We start from the raw sequence: 27927 nt of genomic DNA, 5'->3' as shown, positions 1-27927 counted from the left end.
CCCGAGATGTCGCGCATTCACGATCAGTCGTTCTGCTCCGCCGGACTGGGGTGCGTTCATCTGATTGTATCACCGCGTAGTTTTGTATAATTTACCCGTGTACACCAGTCGTTCGCAGACTCCCGGGAAAACTCGTTTCACCGAGTTGCGTTCATCGCGTTCCTCGTCATTAACACATCAACCCGTATCTACAGCATTAGACGGCTGATATCGTTTTTCGAATATTTTTCGTCTACATTTTCGATTTATAAATTTATTTTATTTTTTTATCGTTTTCGTGTTTTATTAGCAACCCCCGCCGAGAGGAGGGTTTCTATAACGACACTCTCACGCGATATTCGTGCGTAGCCATTCGCCGGTCCCAATCGCTTCGTGCTGACGGGACATTTTTTTCATCCCATATCTGTGGCATCTAGACATGTGACATGAAGGCTACAATTGTAATCAAAACAATTGTGCTGATGACCATTGTGGTCGACGAAATCTCCAGAACTTACGCCAAACACCGCGAAGGAAAATACAAAGGCACCCATTGGTGGTAAGTAATTAAAGTCATATTTAATAATGTAATTTATAATTATTATTGTTATAGATACGTATATTTGCGTTATTTATTTGCTTTTTCACGTTTATATACGAATCTTACTTTAATTATATCATTATTTATTTATTTATTTAAGATCAATTGTACATGTTATATACTATACTAATTTACTATATAATAATATGAGTTATGTGTGTCTAACAGTGTTATAGAATTGGGTAATTTATTTGATATATTTGATGGTATTTTATTTAGTTTTTTTACTTTTTAACTCAAATATATTGGGAGGTTATAATTTATACATATATTTAAGTATTTTAATATTATTATTGACTATTGTACTTACTTTAATGCTAATTATATAAAACAAAAACAAAATCAAAATAATTATAATTATAAAATGTATGCTTAAAAAAGATTAGGTTAGAACCTACTTAACTCAAAACTCAATTAAAATAATTAGGTATTCTATATTAGGTAAAAATTATAGGTAGTTGAAAAATTATCAAAATCAGATACATTTCAATAATATAGTAATGAACAAAGTAAAAAGGTATACATTTAAAATTTATAATTTTAGAGTTTTTGGTAAAAGAAAAATAGATTCTATTAACAATGAATTTTCGCAAAATATTATTTAACTAAATTTAATTTTTCCACAGTATCTAAACATAAATAAAAAATATAAAAATACACCTATTAAAAAATATACAATTTACTTTTTTGAAGTAAGTTGTGAGAAAATTAATATTTTAAAAAGTTCGTATTTGGTTATACATTTTTATTTTGTGATATTATACATTGGCTAAATATTATTATTATTATTTTTGAGAATAATGATAAATCATTGAATATTTTCATTAAAATTAATTCTAGTGGAGTTATAAATAAGCTTCTTTTTTATTATTGTTTTATTATATTATTCGGGGTTTTCCTAAGATGACAAAAACAGTCACTAGTAAGTTCATATCATTTTAACTATGAAGTAGGAACCAATAATGATCTTTTTAACCGTCTCAAAAACTGTTTTGTTTAAAATACTGCTATAATAACATGGCTATAGTTATAGCATAATATAGGTAATAACATAATAAAATAAATGTTCATCAATATTGTAAAAACAATAAACTCATTGCTATCTTAGAAATTGAGAAGAATACTCCTGTAAGCCTATGAATAAGACACTACGTATATTAAACTATATTACAGAGATCTGAATTAAGTATTATTTTATATAAAGATTATTTGCATACAAGATACAACTATTTTGTGCTCACTGCTCACTGATAACTATTATTTATTTTAAATTTTGTAAGTAATACAATTTGAAAGATAATATTAATGACTCAATTACAAATATATAGCAATGCGGTTCCTTTATTATTTACAATAAAACTGTTAATCATTATGTTTAAATGATTAAACGTGCATCTAAATGTGTATTATACCAAATATAATCAGATAAGCGATAAACTAATGAATCATTAACAATTAAATGTAACTTATTTAATTCATGATAAACATTAATTTTAACTGTTTTAAAATGTCAATTTCAATAAATTACTAATTTATAAACTGTTTTTTATAAAAATTATGCTTACAATATACAATTGATTTCAAACACTATTATAGTAAACGCTTTATTAAGTGCTTTTTTAATTATTATATACTATTAAATAATTATTTTGTTTTTAAATATTTAAAGTACTAATAAATTAATATACTCCAAAATTAAAAAAGGTTGTTATTTCTTTAATATTTTTTCAACTCGTTATCATAAGAATAATACCTTTCATTTGTTTCATATCTAAATTCTGGGAACACAAAAAAAGATATCTGGTAGGCGTTGTGTAAACGATGTATAAGAAAAACAAAATCTAAAAAGAATGAAAAGAAAAGACAAATCTTTTTTATTCACACAACACAAATAGCTGAAGATCCAGCATATTATGTATAGGTACTTCTATAGAAAATAATAATATTATATACCCTTTTGAGAAATTTATACCGTTCGATTCATCCAAACCATTCAAGCATAATCTTATTGGGTTCAAGATTTATTATTTTATTATAGTGTGCGAGTCAACGATTATGACATAAACGCCGGAAGGAATGTCACCATGATCTCAGCGTGAATTATTTTATAATGTTACCTAGGAGTTTTTTTCTTAAACATTTGTTTATTTTTATCTATTAGACATTAAAAAGGGGTGGACAGGGTCAATTGAGAAGAACCCTAATAAGAGACACGGGAGAACCACCCAAAGTGGCCGTCTGTATGTCTAGATAGCTATCTGAGACTATTGTGAATAGTTGACAGACATGTATTATTACACGCACGCGTTTCAATAGAAGGGCATCATCGAACCCCCCTATTAATTTCAATTTGCACAGATAATGGGAGGAAAAAAACTGTTCCCAAAAACGAGAGCAGTATATTATATGTGTGTGTATATATATATATACGTATAGGCTTTTACGTTATCATTTTTTTTAGATCTCTGAAACCATTGTACAGATATATGAATGAAAAAATACAAAACCCATATTTTGATGAAACATTTTTCTGTCCCCCAGTCCGAACAATAATGTTCCGTTTTCCGGCATTTTTTTTATTTTTATCTAAGGCAGATAATTAAGTTCTTAAAAATAAAAAATAAAACAAATATCCGTCGAACAAATGATGATGTCATAGACACACGCACATACACGCTTGCGTGATATGTACCATATATATTGTGTGTATAATATATTATTTGAATAGTTATAAGCGTTTAAAATATATAATAGCAGATACTAGGTAATTATGATTTACATTTTAGGTTTTATATAATAAGCATATCTATTTCAAACTTGAGACGCACTTTTTATTCTTTCCTTCCGCTATTTTATACAATAAAAAATAATTTATAACAATATAATAATATATTGTATAAACAAATTGTTATATATATAAACACAATGTTCTGTTCCTACACACTTGAAAAAAAATACGATCGAGATGTCTCCATAAAAATAATTGTTTAGCCATTAATATTTAATACTATATACAATAAAAAATGTTAACAAATTAAGATGTACGTTGCGCGCATCATTGAGAATTATTTTTATTACGATTTAATTATGTTTTTTTTTCTCTGGATTTAAATAGCCATACGATGCACGTGACACAATTAAGTATAATTTTATTATCATATTTTTTTAACTCCCAATAATTTAAGTCACTGATAGTAATAATAATAATAATGATAATATGACAAGTACTCGAGTGATATTCTCTCACGAAGACACTCGTAACTCGTAAGACAAAACGGTTATAGGTTTTTTTTTCTCAAGTCCATCAATCTGTTCGGACATGTTTCCGTCACACAAATATATATCAACGCCGCCCTCCGTCGACGTGTTCGATAATATATGACTGGTGCACTCGAAATTACGCTTCTCCAGTACGCGTGTAGTATATTATACTGCTGCCAACAGTAACTATAAGTGGTAATAATTGTAGGTAGTAGTCGTCATAATAATAACGATGATGATAATAATAATAATAGTAATCATAAAGCTGAGGTAAAAATCATTTAGACCGCTAATTACCTACCGCGGTACACCTCTATACCACGGGACGAAAAATGTTGTTTGTTAATTAATTTCCGGTTTAGGAGGTCAGGCCCAGACGGCAGGTAGTAGAGTTATTATTATTATTATTTTTCTTCAAATTTGTAACCAATAATAATAACACAACGATGTACAATTCATGTTTAGGTATATATAGAATATAGATGCTTCATACATCGAGTTTCGAAATACGTTCGCGCGCTACACTAATGACACAATCTACTATGATATATTATATTATATATGCACGGCGGCGGAGTAATACCATTTCGAGTGGTCTTCGCTGACTGCACTCTTAGCAGTGTATAAAAATGCTCTGGTCTCAACGACGAGATTTTCCGTTTCTCGTATAAAATTCTATAACGTCCACAACATTATTTTCTATTACTCCTAATTTCGTGCGCTAGTATATATATACTACTATAATACGACATTCTACGACTTTTCACACGTGACCCCTTCAGTATGCGAACATAATTATCTACCTGTAATATTATATGTTAATACTCAAATTATAATAGGGCGGAGGGGAATGAATCTTTTTTTTAAATATTCCGTCATGCCCCTTCTAATGATTACATCCCAAAATCATTTGAGACATTTTCATCATCAGGTAAACGAATATTTATTTTATTTTACACTTTGGCACTCCCTTCTAATCCTTTTTCGATACGGGCAATGTTGAAGAAAACACTCACGTGATTGTTCACTACATGATACACCCACGCATATCGTGGACCGTAATTATGTGGCCACGGGGCACGGATTATACCGCGAGATCTGAACACACTGCATAATAATGCGTAGGTACCTATAATATCATGTATACTGCAGCGGTATATATAGACAGCGGATTCGCGACGTCTACGAGCAAAAACGTATAATATAATAATGATGGTCAATAGATAGTTGTTCGTCTCATTTGCGAACGCCACCGCTGCAGCCACAGTCTTCTGTCCATTGTTATCGTTGTCGTCGTCGTCGTCATCGTCTTCTTCTTCTTCCCCTTGTGATGTTACAGCTCCACGCGTCGACGTCCGATGACTTAAGACGGCAACTCGCCCGCTGATCGGATACGACCGTAACCGGCCGATTTGTCCGTTATCAGATCCATTGGATCGAAACCAGCCGTATACGCATAGATGATGATGGTCTTTTGTGCGGCGGCGTGCGCGCGTGGTACTACAATGAAGTCGTATCGCGTCGTGTCTTGTGCGCGCGTTCAAACTATGCGTCGCGTTAGTGAACCGTGTAAGTTACTCGTGTGTGTTTGTAGTATATAATATTCATATATATATAGCGTACTGTGTATGTGTTTGTGTGTGTAAAGAAAATAAGAATCGGATGATTAACGACATTAGGAGACCTAAAATATAAAAATGTCGACCGGAATGAAGCCAGAACGCGAATATTCCCACGACAACCGATGATCAAGGGAGATAGGCTAGAGCTGAGCTAGTGATACTATAAATTACACTACTCACACATATAAACGCAAGTGCGCGCACGCGCATGTATTCAATCTCTCTCTCTCTCTCTCCTCTACCTCTCCCGTACTCACAAAAACAAAACAAATTTATAAGGTAAAAAAACTAAACGAAACAAAAAGAAAGAAGGAAAGAGAAAAGAAAACGAGTTATGAATATAATACACTTACCTACTGCGCCTGCCTGCCTTGCCTATATATACCTTTATACATTTTTTTTCCCGTTTATATAAACAAGTAAATGTCTACTGGAACATTCCTCACTGATTTATCTCTTATCTTGCACGTCAACAGTTAACGTTTTACGATAATCACCTTTTAAAGTTACTAAATTACAAGCGCTCGTTGCAGTTGTCACGTCAGCCGAGCGCGATGACGCGACTCAAAAACGCAGTGAATAATTTCTCCGGTGAGTCTTATCCCTCGTGCCTACGCGTGCGGCGAGCTTTTGTTATCGTTATTTCTGAACGAGCCGACATGTTTAGACGAGTAGGGTACGCTGTGTTAAGCATGACAACGTGCGATTCGTGTATAAAATTATAGGAAGAAATAATATATTTAGGTTTAATATGATTCTCGTGCCTGACTTTTGAACGCGGGCATCATAAACGGACGGACGGCGCCGGATATCGCGCCACAAATCTTGCTGTTGCACGCGGCGTATAATATAATAATAATGTTATATACATTTTTATAGAATTTTTTTTTTCACTTTGCTTCGTTTAACGTAACACTATTTATTGTATAAATAATAATAATATATAGGTACGTTGGCAAAAAAAAAAAGAAGTCTCGTCATCTCATCGAAAATTACACGGCAAAAACCAACACATCACTATATAATATAATCTGTATACCTGCAACAACGTGTGTATTATTATGTTATAACTTGCAAGTGTGTATGTGTGTACACATCGTTGTTGGTGTTGGTCATCGCGCTCGGGTAGTCCTATAATACTGCAGTTGTATATACATATGTATTATTTCTTTCTTTCCACACATTTTTCTCTTTGCTCTTGACGCTGCTGCTGCTCATTCCTTTCCACAGTCGGTCTTATACATTTATTTATAATATATATATATATATGTATAATATACCGATACGTTGACACGTTCAACAAATAATACATCCCTGTTTGTCCATTATGTGCTTAATTTCTTCATGTCCACGCAAACGACATCAGAGTGTGTGTGTTTGTGTGTGTGTTTATGGACACATAGACACACATACGTTGATCTCGAGTGCTTGAATCCATTGTCCAGGCTCGTCGATTTCCCTTCACTCCAGTCTCGAGCACGTCTTATTATAGACGACGACGACGACGACGACGACACTTTGACAGTGGCGGCCGAGACATACTTCAGACCTATCACGCGTATTGTGACTGTATATGTAAAGGAAACATCTCAATGCATAATATTGACCGTCGTCATCGCGTGGTCAAAAGACAAGTGTTTTCTGTGCGCTAAAATAATAAAATACACCGAGCACATAACATTATCGTCAAGAGATTGCAAAAGTGACGGTTTCTGACGTATATTATATAGGTATACATATATAGGTATTATATAGATGACGTATACGTCATACTCGTTTAGCGCCAACGTGAGACTAATCTTCCGCATTCTTGGTATTTGATATGGAAAATACAGACGTTAGAAAAAAAATTGATAGTAGCTGATATTCCGGTGTCCACGCGCACGATGTAAATTCTATGTTTTTTTGCCACATAACGCTCATTATGTTTAATGACCAGCGCATTGTCATTAAAGACTTGCGGTCGGGTTAAACATTATCATTGATCAAATACATGATATTATACACATCCTAAATAAATGTATATATAATAATTGTATACACTGGACGAGTCACTCTTAGCACCACTGTCACTAAAGTGATTCATCACATTATTCGCATCATTCGTTTGTCAGTCGTTTATGCTTTATGCACCATTATGGTAAAAACCGCGGGAATGTATACAATAAATAAATATATCCATCGTTTATTGAGAACATCAAAATGAAAAAGAATATATTATATATATTTCAAAATAATTTTATATTTAGGCTATCTGTCATATTCAATTATTAATACACTGAATTAATAGATATTGTTATAGTTGCAATGATAAGAAGTTGAGAGTGAGCAGACCTTCCAGTGGAAGTAGAATTAGTAGGACTACTTCGTTGTGAAAGAATATAAAACACAAAATATCATAAAATCTATAGCACGTCGGCACTATAATATGATTTTATTCATATTATGTAACGTCGTATATAACATGATAATACCTATACATATATATATGACTCATTGATACACATAAGACATTTGGTATCAATTTTAATAATATAGTTATAAGTGCTTATAATAGTATTCTTATATTTACTTTTATTAGATTTTTTTTGTGTATAAAGGCTTCAAAGGTCATTAGCTTATAATTATATTTACAATAATATCAATAATTGATTATAGTTATTAGCTTAGCTAAATTGTATTACTGTATTGCATTTATAATTTTATATATATATTTTTTTAAGTTATTTAAATAATAAGAATTTTATATACATTTAGGTAAACAAATATGGTTTAATACATACGTTTAATTTTTTTCAACAACAGGGGAATCGCAAAAGCTGGCGAACCTAATAATTTGGCTCCTATGACCCCTGGCCTGATGCTCATGGACTCGTCATCGTTAACGTTACTGCGCAATAAACAGAGAAGGATGATCCGCGAACATCCAGGCGTATTACAAGCAATCAGCAGAGGCGTCAATATGGCACTGCAAGAGTGCCAGCACCAGTTCCGGAATAGGCGTTGGAACTGTTCAACTAAGAACTTCTTAACTGGCAAAAACTTATTTGGGAAGATTGTGGACAGAGGTAAACCATATTACTGATATTATTTATTTTGAAACTAACTATTTTATTTTCACAAATTAAATCACGCTATAAAATAAGTTATAATATATAACTCTATTATAACCCACACTCATATTATATAATAGGTACAACATAATTTATTGTTTTATAAGTAAATATTCATCTTTTTTAAATCATTAAACACAATACAAATCAACTTCCTCCGTGTGTGTATATATATATATGTATAATATACAAATATAATATATATATACACAATGACAAATCGTTGAAGCCTGTCAAAAAAACATTAAATCTCCATATCGACTTAATCGCGAATTAACACTACTACGTCATCAACGTTGGCGATGACATACAAGTTACAAAGCTTTTACCCAGGAAAATAGTTAACCAGTTATGCCCTGGGATTGGCATATGGCTGTACCTTATACAATGTATTGATTATTATATTATGATACCGTTAAATTCACGTTAATTACGTTAAAAGAGCATTATACATTTATACTTGTAAAGTTGTAAGTTATACATTGTTCGCCTTCCAAATGAGGTACACAATATATATTGTAATATTATAATATTATAGTCTGTGCGGGATGGTTTTCTACAGAGGTACCTCTATATTATATACGTGCATTTAAACTCAATCGATAAAATTGTTATAATAATATATAAATCATCTTGTTGTATATAATATACGAGGTAATGTATATATTATAGAGTCTTATTTACGATATTCGTGTTCTCCGTCGTCGTGGACATAAACAATTCGAATGACGTAACAAGAGTGTTATTGTAGTACCTATAGTATAAATATATATATACATGTACGTGTACGCAGTATTATATTATTATTATTATAATATTATGATGTATATATTTACCTATTTATAATTTCGTGATTTGCACTAACCGATAATGTAAACACAAGCAACAAGCATGATATTTTGTGTTACGTTGATATTATGCGTGTAGATAAAGGTGAACGAAAAAAAACCAATAAAAACCAATTAATCGAAGAAAACAATTTATTCATGAACATTTTTTTAAATTATTCATTGACGTTGTTGACCCTCCTATCAAATATAGGTACACGGGCAGTGCTATCGTTGAATCACGCACGTGCCATAGCCATTTGCTGTAATTTGTATTTGAGTCCAATAGAAAAGTAAAATAACGTTCCGTGACATTTAATTAATTAATATTTTACCTGTGTAATTTATAAATTTATATTTTAATCGATAAAATAAACTTTTAAAATACACTTATTAGTCTATTTGTCAACACATCGGGTTTATTGAAAAATTTCATAGTGAATCCTCGTGGACTAAAGATGTGTGCATACATTATGATATAATTGCATTAATTGAATAATTTTTTCCTAAATATTGCAGATCCCTAAAATATTATTATGTTAATTTTTTTATTTAACGATGCTATTTAGACTAAGTTAGTGATGTTAATTGATGAACAAATAACGACCAATTTATAACATAAACGACTGATCGACAATAGTCATATTTTGAGTCACAAATCTATAACGGCAGATGATTTAAAAATTATTGATCATTATAATAACATCGATAACATAACATAATTACTCAACCGTTTATAGTTGATTAATCAACATTGACGTTTGGAAAATAAATCTCGTCCCTGCAATCTTAAACACTTTTGCTCGTACTCCGCACATTATAATATATCCGACAATATTTTTATAAAGACAATTCTGTAATAAAGTTATCGTGGTCGGATAAAGTTTGAAAATTGTTTATTTCATTTTATGATATCTGTAGGTATTCTATAGCATAGCTATACATATAGCATAATACTATATATATATATATAAGATATTTTGACGACGATCAGGGAAACGATAGTGTTATTATTTATTATATAATATATCGACGGTTATCGTCAATCTCATTTTGTACGCGTATACACCATCATTATTATATATTATACTACTCTCAGCGGTCGAACAATTATATATATATATGTTATATAATATTACCCACGAAACTTCCAGCGCAATAATATAACGTTATACGACTTTGGTTCGACGAGGAAACATTATTATTATACCTCCGTACGCGTGCAGTGTATATTCACGACGACGCCGATGGGTCGTCCAATATCGTAAAAAATATTATTGTCAAACGCGTATTATATTATTATCATATTATACATATACAGTATATATATATATATATATATATATATATATATATATATATATATATATATATATATACGTGTAACTTGTGTATCCGACCCGTCCCGGTGACCGAGTGTCCGCGATATTTATGTACTCTGCTCCGCAACGCAGTAATATCTCTGGTGATCATAATAATATTATATTACCTATACAATATTATAATAATAATAATAAAAATAAAAATATATAATATGCTCGTATTATTATATGTATAATATAATAGTACATATAATAGTATATTATATTGTACATATTACTATTATTATTATATGTGGAGAGGTTCCCCCGCTACGCGCCAACGTAGCTTACTGCAGTCACCGTCGTGTAGGTAAATATATTACTATTTTTTATTGGGCAGACCTGCAGGCTTCACCGCTACTATACGCTGACGATATTATTATAATAATATTATATGTAGGGTATTATTGTTATTGCCTTCGCCGACGCCGTCGTCCGTTTCGTTTATTATTTAATTTTTTTATATACATTATATAGGTATATTATATCTTCTTTTTTTTCTACCCGAGTATCATTTCATTTCAGGCGTGATATGATTATATCGCGAACGCGTACACGACCATCGTCATGAGCGGTCGTTGACGATCGCCGTGTGAACGGGGTGGGAAAATCGAGAGAGTTAAGGACAAAAAAACGTGTCTTTATCACGTCGCATCCGACTGGAAAATATAATAATAATATTATTATTGTCGCGCGCGCCCGAGCTTGTGTGTGTGCGTGTGTAAGTATGTGTGTGTGTGGCTTGACGACATGTCCACCGCCTTGGGCATACGTATATTATATATGGAGGTACTATAGGTATACAATCGTCGCAAGACGGTATATTATATTTTTAGTAGACGCGCACGGGGGGGAGGAGACAGTCGAGAGGAAAAAAAAGATTAAATTATGTAAACGAATCGTGTGAACCGCATGTAAAACGACGTCGTTACATACGGACGCCACGATATATATTTTAATAGACATTTTTTTTTCTTTCACGAAAAAATATAATAATAATATATATTATATACATTTATAATATCTATACCAACCTGCCCCTTGCCATATTCCGGAAGATAAAAATTGCGTTCAAACGGGTTTAAGCGCGCGAAGAGTTTTTTCGCGTGATTCGGCGGCGACGGCAATCAATTGTATTGAATATTATGCACACCGACTGGAGCAATAAATTGGAATTATCCGCAGTTCAGTGTTGTTCGTACTGACGGTGGCGCTGACATATTATTATTTCTGTATAATATTATTATATTATCGATACGCAAGAAGCACACGGAGATACTGTTAAATATTTACATAATATTCGTTTTTTAATGTTTTTTTTTCCTTATTTGTCTATACCGTACAAACATTTGGCAATAGAATACACTGTTTAGATCAGAATCTCACGTAATAATTATTAAAATTCAAATACCGCACAGCATTTCGTTACTATTATTATTATTAAATAAATCGTTCGGATATTTGTAAGACAACGACGCCATCGTGCACACGTCCTATATATGTATATGATATACTTACATAGCGCGCGCACACACACACACACACACACACACACACACACACACACACACACACACATACGCGTATTATGAAATCTAACTCGTGGGTTTCAGATAAAATATTATTATAACCTACCACGGTTACACGACGATTATAATATTCGGTTGATAACGATCGGATTCTTATGAAAATTCATTACACGGAGGAAAAACGCGTATAAAGTCGTTGGATGAAAAATGTGATATCAGTACTAGGCATCTATGGTCCGATATAATTTATACAAATCCGAATGTGTTTATGTAGAAACGTTTAAAGTCACGTGACCGCGTCAACCCATGGTATATATATATATATATATATATATATATATATATATATATATATATATATATATATATATATATATATATATTATATATCTAACTATAATATATTAATTTGTACTACTGAAACCAAAACGCATTACGATTACTACACACATAATATTACTAGGCTGTATATATTATAAATAAACAGTGGTACGAACACACACACACACACACACACACAATGTGTCGTATCAATCGAACGTTTAAAGTCTAACCCGTTTATCCATCCGAACACACTTGGACGTCATCGTCGCTGCACCAGTAGACTCTCGATGAGATATTATTATTTTATTACTGTAAAAATACATATCTGCCTAGTATGCTGTCATACCATGTAATAATAATAACAATAATAATCGCAAGAGCAGGTATAATATATAATACATATTATCATGCACATAACATCATCATGCGCATGATAATAATAATGTATGGCAAAAAAAAAAACAATAGTAGCCGCGTACGAATGCTGTGTTGTTGATCGCAGTTGGAAGAACGTCGATGCTGGAGGGGTAGGGGGATCGGGGATAAATCGTGTATGTCGTGTGTACGAGCCGCGACGACGACAGGAAGAAAAGAGAAGAACGTGTTGACATTAGACCTCCCGGCCGCCGCCGCCGCCGCCGGATTATTAGTCGACTAATAACATCATCATAGGGTTTCCCGCGGCGTGCCCGAACGGATCTCCCCCCCCCAACGCCCCGTCCGCCAAGCATATTATTTATTACACGATTTAAGGTATACATACGTGTCTTTTATTTGACGGGTTGCACGCTCACTGTAAACCAGTCAAATTATTTCGTTTAGAAAAACGTGTTTGTGTGTGTGTAGGACGTGTAGGTGTATGCGAGTGAATGTGCGTGTGTGTGTGTGTTTTTTCGTCGGTCACTTTAATAATATAGGTATACCTGACGGCGGCGGTGGTATAATACAACAAACGCGTAATATCGTTTTTATTATTACAATATTTTAATGTCCGTCGTCTGCGCTCTACCATTATAGAAGAGGTACAGGCATATACCAGGAACATCGGAGCACCCGTTTTTCGAAGAACGTTTACACCACGCGCGTTAGTGTGTGTGTGTGTGTGTGTGTGTGTGCTGGGATTGACCTTTACGCGGGCGTTGCAGTGGGCGGCGGCGTGTGTGGACGGCGGAAGGTGCCGAGTGCGCGCATAACGGAAACGTGGCAATACTTTTGGAAAACTCGCGCGACGGGTGTATCGGATTTCCCGCTCCGCCGCTGTTACTTCCGTTGCCTTGGCGCGGACGAGACGGCCGACGTGCATATGGGTCGTGAAATCCGGTTTGGTCGCCTCAAAATTACGGATTTCGCGTATTATTACCAATATAATAGTAGGTAATAATATTTGGATGGCATTTTTTTTTCTTTTTATGATTTTTGGCGTTTACCCGTAATAAAAATAATGTTAATTATTTGAATGCTACACACGGTTTGTGACGGCTGCCGGAGCAGATCACTTGGGAAAGAACAACGAAAACCTCCACCGCCGAGTGACACGATGATAAATATGAAATCATAAAATTAAATGCCTCCTTCGTCGTTGCCGGACTGCATAATAATACAACACAATATCGCATAATGTACTATAACGCTTTCGTATACTATTATGTGGGCGGGAGGGGACAGGAGTTGCAGGGAGGAAGGTATTTGGGTCTGGGCCACCCGCTGATCGGCGACGACGATTATGGCGCGTAAACTTTGACACGCACGGGCGGATAGGTGGCGGACAACAAAAAAAAAAAAAGAGAGAAATATAATACGAGTAGCAGCCACTCTGCGGCGGAGGTGTCAATATAACAATATGCATTAATAATGGCCTTTAGTGCTGCAGCGGTGTAGGACAGCGCGGTGGACGTAGTACGTCGCATTATTATTGCACACCTTTCCCACCTTTTAAATTACGTTCGTATATATATATATATATACTCGCACACACTCTCACACCGTCCGTATGCAATAATAATAATAATAAAAATTTATCGCACAGCATATCGATATACGCGGAGATACGCCCGTCCGGGGGGCGAGTCGTCGACGCGTCTCCCATTCGACCGGTCTGCAGATTTATGTCCCGTACATAATTTCCGTTCCCGTTTTTCACGCGCGACGACGATATGGCATTACGGGCATCATGGGTAGGCACTCTGCACGTGTAGTGTAATACGCGCGCACATACCTATACATATATTATATATTATACAATAATAATATGATATTGTTAACCCCGTGCAGTGCATATTATAAACCTGCACGATTATGTATAGGTATGGTATATACATGTGTATAATATAATAATAATAATAATAATAATAATAAGTATGCTCACAATGCTCTCAACCGTATATATATATATATATGTGTGTGTGTAGTGGCGAGGGAGGTTTTTTCTTTCCACCCGATTCGCGTCGCCGCACCGGTGGCGGAATCCAGCGAGGGCGGGGGCGGTGGCGTGTAAATGTACCACACGTCCGAACACGCTCCCACGGTGCGCGCATACCCATATATTATAATATGGTACAGCCTCGCGCTGCCGCTTCAGCAATCTCGTGAAATCGCCACCGTTACGATATTATTACTATATCATCGTCGTCATCGTCGCGGTATTGTTGTTGAGCGAGTTATTTATATTCGACGGGCTTAGGTCGACGGAGGAGGTATTTTTTTCTTTAAAAAAATTTTTTTTTTTAATCATTATTATTCTTTTCTGTTTTTCGAAAAGGGGATCGGCCGCTGTACGCGCGCATATACATTATTATCGCCACGGCGTGAGGTCGTCGTCGCAGGTCTTGCCGTAATATAATTATACGCACGGCAGCAGTCACTGCTCGTGTAGCAATAATTATCCGTATCGTCGTCGTCGTCCAATGCTCACACGTATATAAATAAAATAATATAGTACAGCCGCGACAGGCGTTATATATATTTTACGATTTGACCGTCGTAAAGGTGTACGGACGACGGTATTATAATAGTTTAACGCATAATCGCCAACGCCGTGCTGACGTTCGATTATTATCACTATTATGTACGCTTTGGTTTTTATACGGTTTTCAAAATGCGAACAATGCTCGACCGATGTATAGTAGCTCGACTGTTACTATATTGTAATATACTATACCTACATATTATAGTGACACCGTAGTAGCTACTGGTATCCATCACTTTCCATAAAATACAAATTTATTATATACATATTTCAAGAACTATTTTGGTCGAGATTAATGACAGATGAAATCATTTCAATAATAATAATAATAATAATAATAATAATCTTTATTTTATGCAAATATCATTAATACTTGCATATAAGATTTAATAAAAATTATAATTTATATAATGGGCATCATAGTTCATTGAGATTGGCGATGAAAAATTTGAATTTTTAACAATAGAGTTTCCACAAAATATGCATAAATGATTTTTAAAGTTAACACTATAGAATAAAATATATTATCAAATTTATATTAGGCTGCAAGTCTCTGGAAAATCTATTTTTATTTTTATAAATGACTTGAATAAATTCAAATTAAGTAATTCATTGATATTATTGTTTTGAGCAACCTACATATTTGAATAGCAACAGAAATACAACATTTGATTTTTATTTGCTTTTGATGTGATAACATACGTTATAATTTTTATTAGACATTAGTTATCAATCAGATTTCGTTATTGCTGCATACAGCAGATTATTAACCTGACTTTATGACGTGTGTCCAGAAACCAAGAAACCGCGCGTTTAGTTTACTCGTCATGGCGGGAATGCATTTTTATACCTATTTCCTCTTTAATTTTTAAACAAAATTTAGATTATGTTAAATTAGTCTTAAATTTTTATACCGCGGAAAATAGGTCAAATATAATTAGGTATAATCGTATCTTTACAAAAAACATAATAATTAATATTATTAATTTGACAGATAATAAACATTATAGTGTGTACCTATGTTCTTATAAAATTTGTTCATCGATTTATGTTCAAGATAAGTATCACGTATATAAGGCCGATGCATTATAATTTATGAAGTAGATATCTTTAGTTTGTCGTGTATGTATAACAATAAAGTATAGTAAAATGCCTCTTTGACTCTGCGCAATTAATATATTGATGAGTGTTGATCTAAACATTTTTTTCAACGTTTACATAAAAAGTGCGGTTATTACAACCGATTGACATAAATACACAATACTCGGGTAATTATACGCGTTTATAAATGTGCGAGAGTGCAAACGAGTTTCTTCGGTCGAGAAGATACGACACCTATATGATGACGGAAATATCTGGCACAAAAACCGTCTTCTTCGTCGAAGTCTACGTCGCTGTCGCCGTCGCCGTTGACGTGCATCTTAATTAACTGTATTGGTATGCGATCGGAATTCATGTTCAAACACGAGCACGTGCGCATATACTTATATATTATTATTGTATAAACACAAAGTGCATTTACCACTCTGGTGTATTCGACGCGTTGATTGATTGGACCGTACACACACGACCGCGCACAACACACGAGCACGTAAAAAATCTTCATATGTGCGCGTGACTGTGTGGGTATTATAATCATAATATATGCATTTACACTATAATATTATAATTATTATGTATACCTAATGCCTATTACAGTCGTTTATAAGTGTTTTTCGTTTTCGATTTTGATATTTCCTCCTCGCCTCACACCCTTCGCCCGCCCAATCTAAAAATAACGTTTCGTAAATGTGAAACGGCCGACTTGTCGATTATACATTATTAACGTATGTGTCGCGTGGGCGTACGCTGTGTGTTCCACAGGTTTCAGGGAGACGGCGTTCATCTACGCGATCACCAGCGCGGGCGTGACGCACGCGGTGTCCAGGGCGTGCGCGGAGGGCGTGATCGAGACGTGCACGTGCGACACCACGCACCAGCGACGTGGCCCGTACATCCAGAACTCTGTGCCGGGCGTCAAGGACTGGGAGTGGGGTGGCTGTTCGGACAACATAGACTTCGGGTACAAGTTCGCCAGGATGTTCGTGGACACTGGTGAACGGGGCCGCAGCCTCCGGGAGAAGATGAACCTGCACAACAACGAAGCCGGCCGCATGGTAAGTGTCTAAAAAGTCTCTTTTAATTTCACCATGCTCAGTACTATAATCAATGTAGATAATGTCAGACCAATGGGGCCATAGCTGCCGCGGACTTTGTTTAATAAATAAAAAAAAAATACCATCATGTTATAGGTATATCATATTATCATGTATAGTATAAGAACTATATTGTATGTGATATATAGCTAATATAGTTTAATAGCTATATATTATTATAATATATGTTGCACGAGATATCACGAGGTCAGGTATAGGCATTGGCTGTGTCTCAAACATTTGGATGTGGGTGAATTTTAGCTTTGTTTTTTGATAAAATATGTTTGTGGTTTTTTTTCACTGCAAGTGCGTGTTGCCCATTTCTCTATATATTCGTCTACGACCTCTTATTATAATTATTTTGTTAGTAGTTAAAAATTCAGTTGATTTTTGTACTCTTATTTGAATAACATGTTGATTGCTTGCGGCCGAAAAGGGAATTTATAGGCATTATCTCGTTTTCAAGCAAAAAGTTTGAAATGGGAAATTACAACTATATTGTGAGTCGATTTATTGGAAATATAATCAGATTGTGCGTCAGCCATGAAATCTATAAAAAAAAACCATTTACTCGGATTTGGTTCAGTTTGAAGTACGTAAATTTCGCTCCGGACCCAAAACGTTTATGTGACACACCACTGATAATCGTTAAATTATATAAGTGTATGCGCCAAGAGAGGATAAGTATAGTAGCAGAAGCAGCAGCACCAGTACCAGCTCAACTAGTAGTTGTATAGTAGTCACTAGTCGGGGACGAAAAAAAAACATACATAAAAAATGACAAAAACCGAATCCTGGCGGGAAATTTTTTTCAAATATGTTTCAACAGATTTTTGTCGCATGAACGGCTTTGGTATACTGCCGCCGTCGCCGCTGCCACCGCCGTTGTTGCACACACACGCGGTATATAGTAGTTTGATTAGTCGTTTGGTATGCGGTTTACTCTTCATATTTGTTATTTTTTATATTATGTTCACACACACGCGCGCACACACACACACACACACACACGCACACGCACACGCACACAAACACATAACATTGTATATACGCGTTTGTAGTAATATTATTCATTTTTATATACGTCTGCTGCTGTTGACCATTTTCACATCGTCTGGTTGGCCCGGGCCACCGGTTATCCTCCGCCGATGCCGTCGTATCAATTTAAATATAACGTAAACATCGGAAAGACGACAAATCGGCGGCCGCCGCAGCGTGTGTATGTAACATATATTATTATAATACATAATGATATGATTATACTTGCGTTTTATACAGCTTTTTGATATTGTGTCCCAAACAAATATAATATATAATACTATATAACGGCCGGCTTGATGTGAAACCAGTGGCTATTTTCAAATTTTTCTGAGGGATGCGGGGGGGGGGCCCTCAGTTCATACATAATTATAAATATGAACCATGATGTCTTGTAATAGTTACGTCCTTACGCAGTTTTTGGAAGAAGTGGAACTAAATATTAAAATATATGAAGTATTGTTATAATAAATTCGAATTGTCTCGATTTTTTTGGCGACTACCTACTATATCACTTCATCAACAGTAATTTCAACTTTCCCATGAATGTTTAACATGGCCGATCCGTTTTAGTCTTTACATAAATCGGGTTCTGCAAATATGTAAGAATTTTAGTTTTTTTTGAGAGAGAGAGGTTCTGGTGGGTCTTGGAGAGGTTCCGACTCCCCCCCCCCCCATAAAATATGCAACTGTGTGAAACAAATATTGTATTGTCCCTATATACATATAAACTTTTGGTCATTTATGTGTTATGTACAAATAATATAACACATCCGTCCAGCGAAGTATTTCGGAATTAATATTAGTGGGAAGGGATTAGGCGCTAGATATATGTACCGCCGTATAATATATAGTATAAATAGTATAAATAATGATAAAATGTGGTTCTATGAAAATATGTAGTGTTTTTTTTAGTACATATTTTTAATTTTTGGTTCTCAAGTGCATACATTTGATAATATAGTCTGGCACACCAGTCCTTGTCCTACTTATATTGTTATTTATTACCTATAACGACGAATAATATTATTGATCCGTGTAATTGGCATTTGACTATCGTTGATTCCTGGAATATATATATATTGTATTTTTTAAATGATTTATATTTTGACATGAATTATTAATTTTTATTTTTATCGATTTCAATAAAGGTACATTTCGTATAATATCACAAACACAAATTTTGATTTTGACATTTCTTTAGAGTTCTAAGAATATTATTAACGCTTTTTATCGATATTTAAAATGGATTTCCAGCTCTCAAAGAATATTTTTTTATATTTATATCTACATACTTAATAAGCTTATCCAAGGAGCTTCATCGTCCAAAGCCTTCCTCCACTGTCCAACCCCCCCCCCTTCCCACACGATCTTCGTATGACCGTATCATCATGTCCTATAATATGTATGATGCAAGTTTTTGACGAATGCAGTCTACAATATACATATAGGAAAATCTGTACGTAATTATAATATAGGTACATTATATGGTTAGGCGCACTACACTCGTATATACAAAAGTAAGGGAAAACAATAAAACGGCTGAGCAGATATACCCTACGAGCATATGTATGACTTGTAATAGTATGACAATTAATAACGATCGCTCGTGCACGCGAGGAGAAGGAAAAGAAAAAAAATCACCGAACTCGGAGGGGGCACATGGCGCGCACACACAGCGGTGGAATACTCGTGTGCATATATTATATACATATATAATATTATCGGTATTATTATTATTATTACGTATATTGTTTTTAATTTATTCTCTCCTAACACCGTGTGGTCTGCAGGCGGCGCGGCGGCGGCGTGCGAGACAACGGCGGCGGTGGGCTCACCAGAGAAATGTATCTAAATAGATTTGTGTGCGTGTGTGTCGGAACCAGAGAGAGAGAGAGATAGACCGACGTCGACGTATATTATAATATAATATTTACCTCGCGACGGGTCGTACAACGTGAGCGGCATCTATCATAATAATATTATCGTGTACCGTATATTGTTATTATTATACAGCGGGCAGCATCATGACCCGCGGGCCGCCGTCTCGCGCCCGGCGGGTTTCGCTACGCTCACCGCGCGCGCTCGCCATGACTAAAACGCCCCGCACGGTCGGTCGCCGTCTTCGTATTCGTCGTCGTCGTCATCGTCGTTGTCGCGGTAGTCGTCGTCGCGGGCCACCCACACTCGCGTGTGTTTACCGCCTCGCGAGCTTTACACACGCACACACCGCACGTCCGTATATTATAATAGACCCTGGACAGCCTCCCGCCACCCCGCCTACCCCACCACACCCAGTTCGGACATATCGCCGCGGCGGCACATCACAGCGTGCGGTTTCCCCGCCACCGTCCGCTCACCGTTTGTAGTAATTATTTCACTATATTACTTCCTATTGTATCTGCCTAATATATATTATACGACACGGCACACTCAAACTATATATATATCACATACCTCGGCCGCGGTCATAGTACCTACATCAGCATACATACCACACGTACCTACCTCCTGTTAGTTAATATGTACCTATATCACATTATTATTTATGCGTTTGTGCTCGTGCTGAGTATATAATGTTTGCGCGCGCATCTCTTTGTATACACACACTGCCCGGATTTGAGGAATCGATTTGTTTTTTGTAAAGAGTTCTATCCCATATTATTGTGTAAATATCTCTGTCAAATTGCGTTCGTGCACTGATTCGGCCGATACATATTATTCCACCAGGTGGTAGGTACTGCAATTTTTTTACAACGTGCTTGCGATTGGCTTGATGATATAATATGGGTTCATCATATCAAATTATGTAGTAACGTTTTTGGTATAATTTAAAATTTTATAATAATCACAACATTTTCATAAGAATGGCGGAAGGGCTTTTGAAGTCTTTTCCCGGTTGCTTTACATAAAATCCACTGAATTTCTATAGGTACGTAAACTGATGCCATAAGGTTTCCCATCACTTAAACGAAAACGTGTCTGATATCCGTCACTGAATTTCGGGTCGTTCAAGTCTCCGACGCGATGAATGACACTCGCGGTAGACGTTTTGCAATGTTACACACACACATAACATTGTATGCCGTCGCATACACTGTATATAATAATAATGATACAATGTACCTATACGGCTATACAAATATTTATATACATTGAGCGGATTATAAAATGTAGCAAGTACGTTGTATAACACAGTCGATATAAATTCAAATGCATTGCGAATGGGTGACTATATAATATTATTATGCACGAGAGGTGAGGGTCTACAATACAGAGAGAACGGCAAAATGCGCGACGATGAGAAGACGAGTCTGCAGTGTATGTATACTGTCGGTGGGAAATGAGAGAAGACGCATAGGCGGAGGACATTATATATTATAGTAGTTAGGTATTTATACGACACGCACGCAGAAGAAGGGGTATAATAATACTATAATGTAGCTCGCATACGACAATAATATGAGAATAAGTGATGATGTCGCGAAAATAGTCACCACCAATGAAGGAGGCTGCTGCGCAATAGATAATCGGCTGACAGCAAGCCGCCACCGGCTCCATTGAAAAGCGTTCACAATAAATTTATCAACAAGACAGTCTCCGGCGCACACTGCAGCCGCAGAGGAGCTTTGATAGATCGTCAATACGCGTGCGCGCACCAATTGTCCTGTATATATTATTGTATATTCGCTGCACAACGATGGTTCTTCTGACCGGACCGGACGACGACGGCGACGACATTCGTAGTTATATACGTCGTCGTAGTCGTATGAGTTGAAGATGCAGCGGAACGAGCGGAAAGATATATACATTTAAAAAAAAAAAAGTAAATAAAAAACCACACTTGGAGACCGAGAGATCAGCGCGCGCACGTGTGTGTGTGTGTGTGTGTGTGTGTGTGCCCGGCAGCAGCATTACATCAAGCGGTGTAATTGACATGACAATACGAGGAATAATTTTAGCTTTCACCCCGTTTGACATTGTCAATTATATGATCTCGAATCTTACATGACGTTTCTATAGTCTTGGTCGGTTTTTTTTCCGTCATTGATTTTCGCTCGTCTCCGTCTCTCTCGCACTCTCTTTCGTTTGCCTCTTTTCCGTTTTTTTTTCACAATAGACCTTCTGCTGCGGTCCGATGACTGCAATATAATATATTATATTATATATAATTTATATTTACCCGGTCGACGGTTTTTCCTCGACGGGCCGCCTCCGCGCCATGTGAAACACAAACGATGCGACGATCCCGACGCGACTCTCAACCGTCTAATTACGATTATTTACGATTAAAATCGATATATACCTACGCGTATCTGTTTATTATTATTTATAATACATATTATTATTTTAATATAATACGATGGTCTCCACAACCTCTCGGGAACCGCTGCCTCGACGCTGGAGGGGTATGTATTTTATAGGCATATAATACGTCGCGCGTCCGTTCGTATTTTTCTGATGTGTGGTGATTGTGGGTAGGGGATATGGGGAGTATCCATGTACGTGGCGTTTGTTTCGCTGCGTTATTTATACCGTTCAAAACGACCGCTTGTGTCGTTTATATATATTATAATATTATATTATACTCTTCAATAGCTACAGCGTGCAGGTCTCTCGACAATAAACGAAACGATATATACCTAATAATAATAATAATAATAATAATTTCAGCCGGTGGACGTTTTCGCGATACGTGGCGCTCGAGAAAATATGTTATTATATTTTAAGTATGAATGCCGAAGATTTGACGTGGTTATAATTTACGTACCGTCCCGGGTACGCCTATATGTATATATTATAATGTATAATATTTTATCGCATCCCATTCCGCGGTGGTAGCGCGATGTCCGACAGTTTCGGTCTTGGTAGTTTTCTTTTTTGTTATTCACGTTTTCGTTAAATATAATGTATACGTATCATATACATATCTACATTGATAGATATAATATGTGTGTATTGTATATTATATACTTTATAATATATAGGTATATATACCTCTAATCGTGGGTGGCACACGGCGAGATTAGTTTCGGACGATTGCGCCGCGCGTTACTTTTGAATTTCGACGATAGCGTAATATATAACATTTTGTATTATGTATATAAGCATTATATATATATATATACATATATACATATACTACGGACAGATCGCTGTGCACCGGAATCACGGCACGCTGCCGCGGTAGTCTATTATAATATTATGTATAATATATACTCATAATTTATATATAATATGCTGTATTATTGTGATGAACGCGCGGGAAAAGAGGTCGGTGTTGTGGTACATGTACTTAGTAAAAAATAAAATTATATACATATATTATATATGCACTTTATATTTTATAAATATCGAGTGCGGCCATGCAATATGTATCCGTGGTGGAGATTTTTCGGAAAATCGGTTGACCCGCGAACCGGTGACGCGGGATAAATGGGTCATGACCCGTTGATTCTTTACAAGTTTTCAAGGTCGTCTCTGCACGATATCAATAATATAGTAATTTAGCATCATGCGCTGCAAGTAATATGGTCAAAAAATGTTCACGAATCATGCGATAACCTTTGACCTCGTGCATTATTCGTGTACACCTAAAATGTATGAACCGTATATTATAATATATTATTAATAAATGCAGTGTATTGATACACTCGATATTTAACTGGTCCAGCCGTAGTGCGCAGGTGCAAGGTGAAGTTTACCTCTCACTTGCTCCAACTATACATCGTCAAGTTCTAGGTCCTGAATGTAGTGAATAGACCCATAATAATTCTTATACTCGACACTGTCTATAAGATCGGCCCTGTGGTGTATAATGTAAAATAAAATATTAATTTACTTGCGTCTAAAGTCGACGATAGAATGAGTAATGTAATGAGTAATTGTACCTACTTATATTTGATCGTGTTATAATATAATGTATGTTTATGCATTTATTTACATAAAAAAAAAAAAAATATTAACGTTATTTAACGCAGTTTACATGCGGCCTGTAGGTACAATATGATGTATAGCTGATTTTATGTAATTTTACGATGTGCAGCGTGTCCCTAACCTCAACTCGCCGTTTCTTATGTTTCAGCACGTACAATCGGAGATGAAACAGGAATGCAAGTGTCACGGCATGTCGGGTTCGTGCACGGTGAAGACGTGCTGGATGAGACTGCCCATATTCCGTTCGATCGGCGACAACCTCAAGGACAGGTTCGACGGCGCGTCCAGGGTGATGGTGGGCAACGCGGGCGGTCTGCGCCGGTTGCGGCGCAAGGACAACGCGCAGAACAAGCACCACGAACAGCAGCAGCAACAGCAACAGCAACAGCAGCAGCAGCCGCAGGACCAACTGGCGCAACAGCAGCCGCAACAGAACGGTGGCGGAGGCGGTGGCCGCGGCGGGGGCAGGAGGCGCGGCGGCGGCCGGAACAGGTACAACTTCCAGCTGAAACCGTACAACCCCGAGCTGAAGGCGCCCGGCACCAAGGACCTGGTGTACCTGGAACCGTCACCCGGGTTCTGTGACCCGAACCCGCGTCTGGGTATACTGGGCACGCACGGACGCGCGTGCAACGAGTCGTCCATCGGTTTGGACGGGTGCGACCTGATGTGCTGCGGCCGCGGCTACAAGACCCACCAGGCCCTGGTGTCCGAACGGTGCAACTGCACTTTTCTGTGGTGTTGCGAGGTCAAGTGCAGCGTGTGCCAGTACAGGAAGACAATCAACACGTGCCTGTAGACCACGCACCGCATGCAACTGCACTGCGGTGGCACGGGTACCAGCTGGCGACGTTTATATGACATCATTCCATTCATCCATCATTCCTAACGCATGTATAATAATATTATGCTCGACTTACATCATTTACGTAATGTGCACACACGTGCGCGTCGAAACGTAAATCATTATTATCTTATTTTTTATGATTTCTGTTCTATAACCATTTTACACTATCGATTTTATATAATATAATAATAATAATATTTATAACGCGATCGTTGAGAACGAACACTCGACAGTGCATTTCACACCATTCGCACAATATTATCTCAGCTGCGGTCAAAATCTCGTCCGCTCCGATGCAGTTTTCCGAAACATAGTCTGTGCGGGCGGGCGAACTGCATTATACGTCGTGAATTTCGTTTTAAACGATTTTTTTCTTTTTATTATTGTAATATACTTCTACTTTCTATTTTAAATTTTTTTATAAAAATATTATGACACCGGCAAAAATCTTAATGCAAACCGTTAATCGACATGCATTTTTGAATGTGTACATCCTGATATACCAAACGTTAATGTTTTTTTTTTTTTTTTTTAATATAAATCTATAGTATATATAGTATAGACAATAGAACATGGAATTCATTTTTCAAGTTTTTATTGTAATTTTGTAATTATTGTGCAGACATTTAATTTATTATTATTATGCGATTAATTTATTATCTTTTTTTTTTATAAGCAAATTATGGTTGTTTTTTTTATTATTTTTTTTTTTTATTATGAACTGTTTTGAGTACCTTCTTAACTAACATTGTCATAAACATTTTTTTTTTTTTAATTTGTAATTTTGATTATTATTATTATTATCATTACTATTATTATTGGTTACACTTATTCTATAATAACTGTAGTAGTATTCTTATTTAAAAGTTTAGTTCCTTTAGCTATATATTTATGTACCTAATTTAAAATAAAATTGACAAAAAATAGATAAAAAGTTTTATCCAAAACGCGATCCTATATATTGTAAAATTAATTATTTATATATTATTTATATACATATCTAATATCTATTAATATATTTAATACAAATACAAAACAAAAAATCGAAAGTTTTATTTGTATACTATTTAATAATCATCATAATTTTAGCTAAAGTACACAACACTATACCTATAGTTCTCCGACGAGATATTGTTGAAAAAAACTTTCCTACTATAAACATGTTTTTTTTGTAAATAAATGGTTTTGTAATATTTTTGTATTACTGCGTACATGTTTATTTCGTATTCAATTGACCCGCAATACCCGGGGACCTTGGCGTTGCCATTTAAGTAAGGATGAGTGGAAGAAAAAAAAAAAAAAAAACAAATATAATATAATGCCCGCAATCGGTCTCTCTCTCTCTTTCTATCGATACAGAGTGACTTTTGTGCCGTTGTTGTGCCGGAGCTAAACGGTTTATTATTAATTCTGCGCCGCCGCCAAGGTTTCCAGAGGTTTTTTCCTCTGTTTCTCTCCGACGATGAAGAATAATCAAACTACTATAATACACATACACGTTCACATACACGACCGCGCGGGCGTATTTCTAAGTAGACATTATTGTAATGTTAGCGCGCATTTAAATGCATATATGGTCGGTAGACAACCTGTGATGCATCGTGGTTTAAGCAGATTTTCACCTATACCGGCACAATAATCGAGCTGCATTCTGCACTGTTGCAGTCGTCGCGTTACCTGCCCGCACGTGTATTATATATATTATTATTTCGTATTCAAGTGCCCGTCGACGACCGCCCCAACTACCGCAACCGTGACCTAACCTAATACAACCTTACTTAACCTGACGTGGTGGTTCACGTACACCGCTGACGGTGGAATAGCGCAAGAAGATACGTACAATATCACGCGGGGCGTTAAATTATGACACGGAGGTTTTGAAGAACATTTTTCTTTCAAAATCGAGTTCTTATCGTATAGGTATTTCACTAATGCTTATACTTTTCTGTCGCTATTTACGTTATACTCATAAAATGTAAAAGGCAACACTTGTATTGAAAACCAACACCAAAAATAATACACCCATCATGAAAATTAACGTAAAACTAAAAAAAGTAATGTTTTTGCTCTCCAGCTCTCCGCCCATTTATAGTTTATGATACAGGTTTTTTGTTTATTTTAACAGGACGAACCTATAATGGTGTCATCACGAATAAAATTATTATCCTCTAATATTATATAGAAAAGAAACGGGGGGGGGGGGGGGTGATTATTGTGGTAGCAGTGACGACTACTTCGAGGACCTTAATTAACTTACGCCCAATGGGCAATTTAGAAAGAGTACAGAGATATTATATTTAATGAAAAGTATTTGTATAATAATTGAAA

At 35.7% G+C, this 27927-nt stretch overlaps 1 protein-coding gene across 1 annotated transcript; it reads left to right on the top strand.

Moving 5' to 3' along the window:
- Positions 1-26800, top strand: wg (Wnt family member 1 wingless). The gene is made up of 4 exons (XM_089216143.1): positions 1-538; positions 8269-8531; positions 17446-17738; positions 24901-26800. Exons 1-4 carry the CDS (start codon positions 426-428, stop codon positions 25549-25551), a joined length of 1320 nt encoding a protein of 439 aa, XP_089072269.1. The 5' UTR covers positions 1-425; the 3' UTR covers positions 25552-26800.
- The last annotated feature ends 1127 nt before the right edge of the window (positions 26801-27927 follow it).

This window comes from Diuraphis noxia, unplaced genomic scaffold, assembly GCF_037042655.1.
Source record: "Diuraphis noxia isolate RWA-SAM2 unplaced genomic scaffold, SU_Dnox_SAM2 contig0001, whole genome shotgun sequence".
Taxonomy (NCBI): Eukaryota; Metazoa; Arthropoda; class Insecta; order Hemiptera; family Aphididae; genus Diuraphis; species Diuraphis noxia.
Note: the sequence above shows the minus strand (reverse complement) of the source record. Positions and strands in the feature narration are given on the sequence as shown.

Excerpts from the sequence above, each read along its gene's own strand:
- wg (XM_089216143.1), top strand. The coding sequence starts at position 426 with ATGAAGGCTACAATTGTAATCAAAACAATTGTGCTGATGACCATTGTG. Across the intron at positions 539-8,268 it reads TACAAAGGCACCCATTGGTG|GGGAATCGCAAAAGCTGGCG; the intron begins GTAAGTAATTAA and ends TTTCAACAACAG. Across the intron at positions 8,532-17,445 it reads TGGGAAGATTGTGGACAGAG|GTTTCAGGGAGACGGCGTTC; the intron begins GTAAACCATATT and ends TGTGTTCCACAG.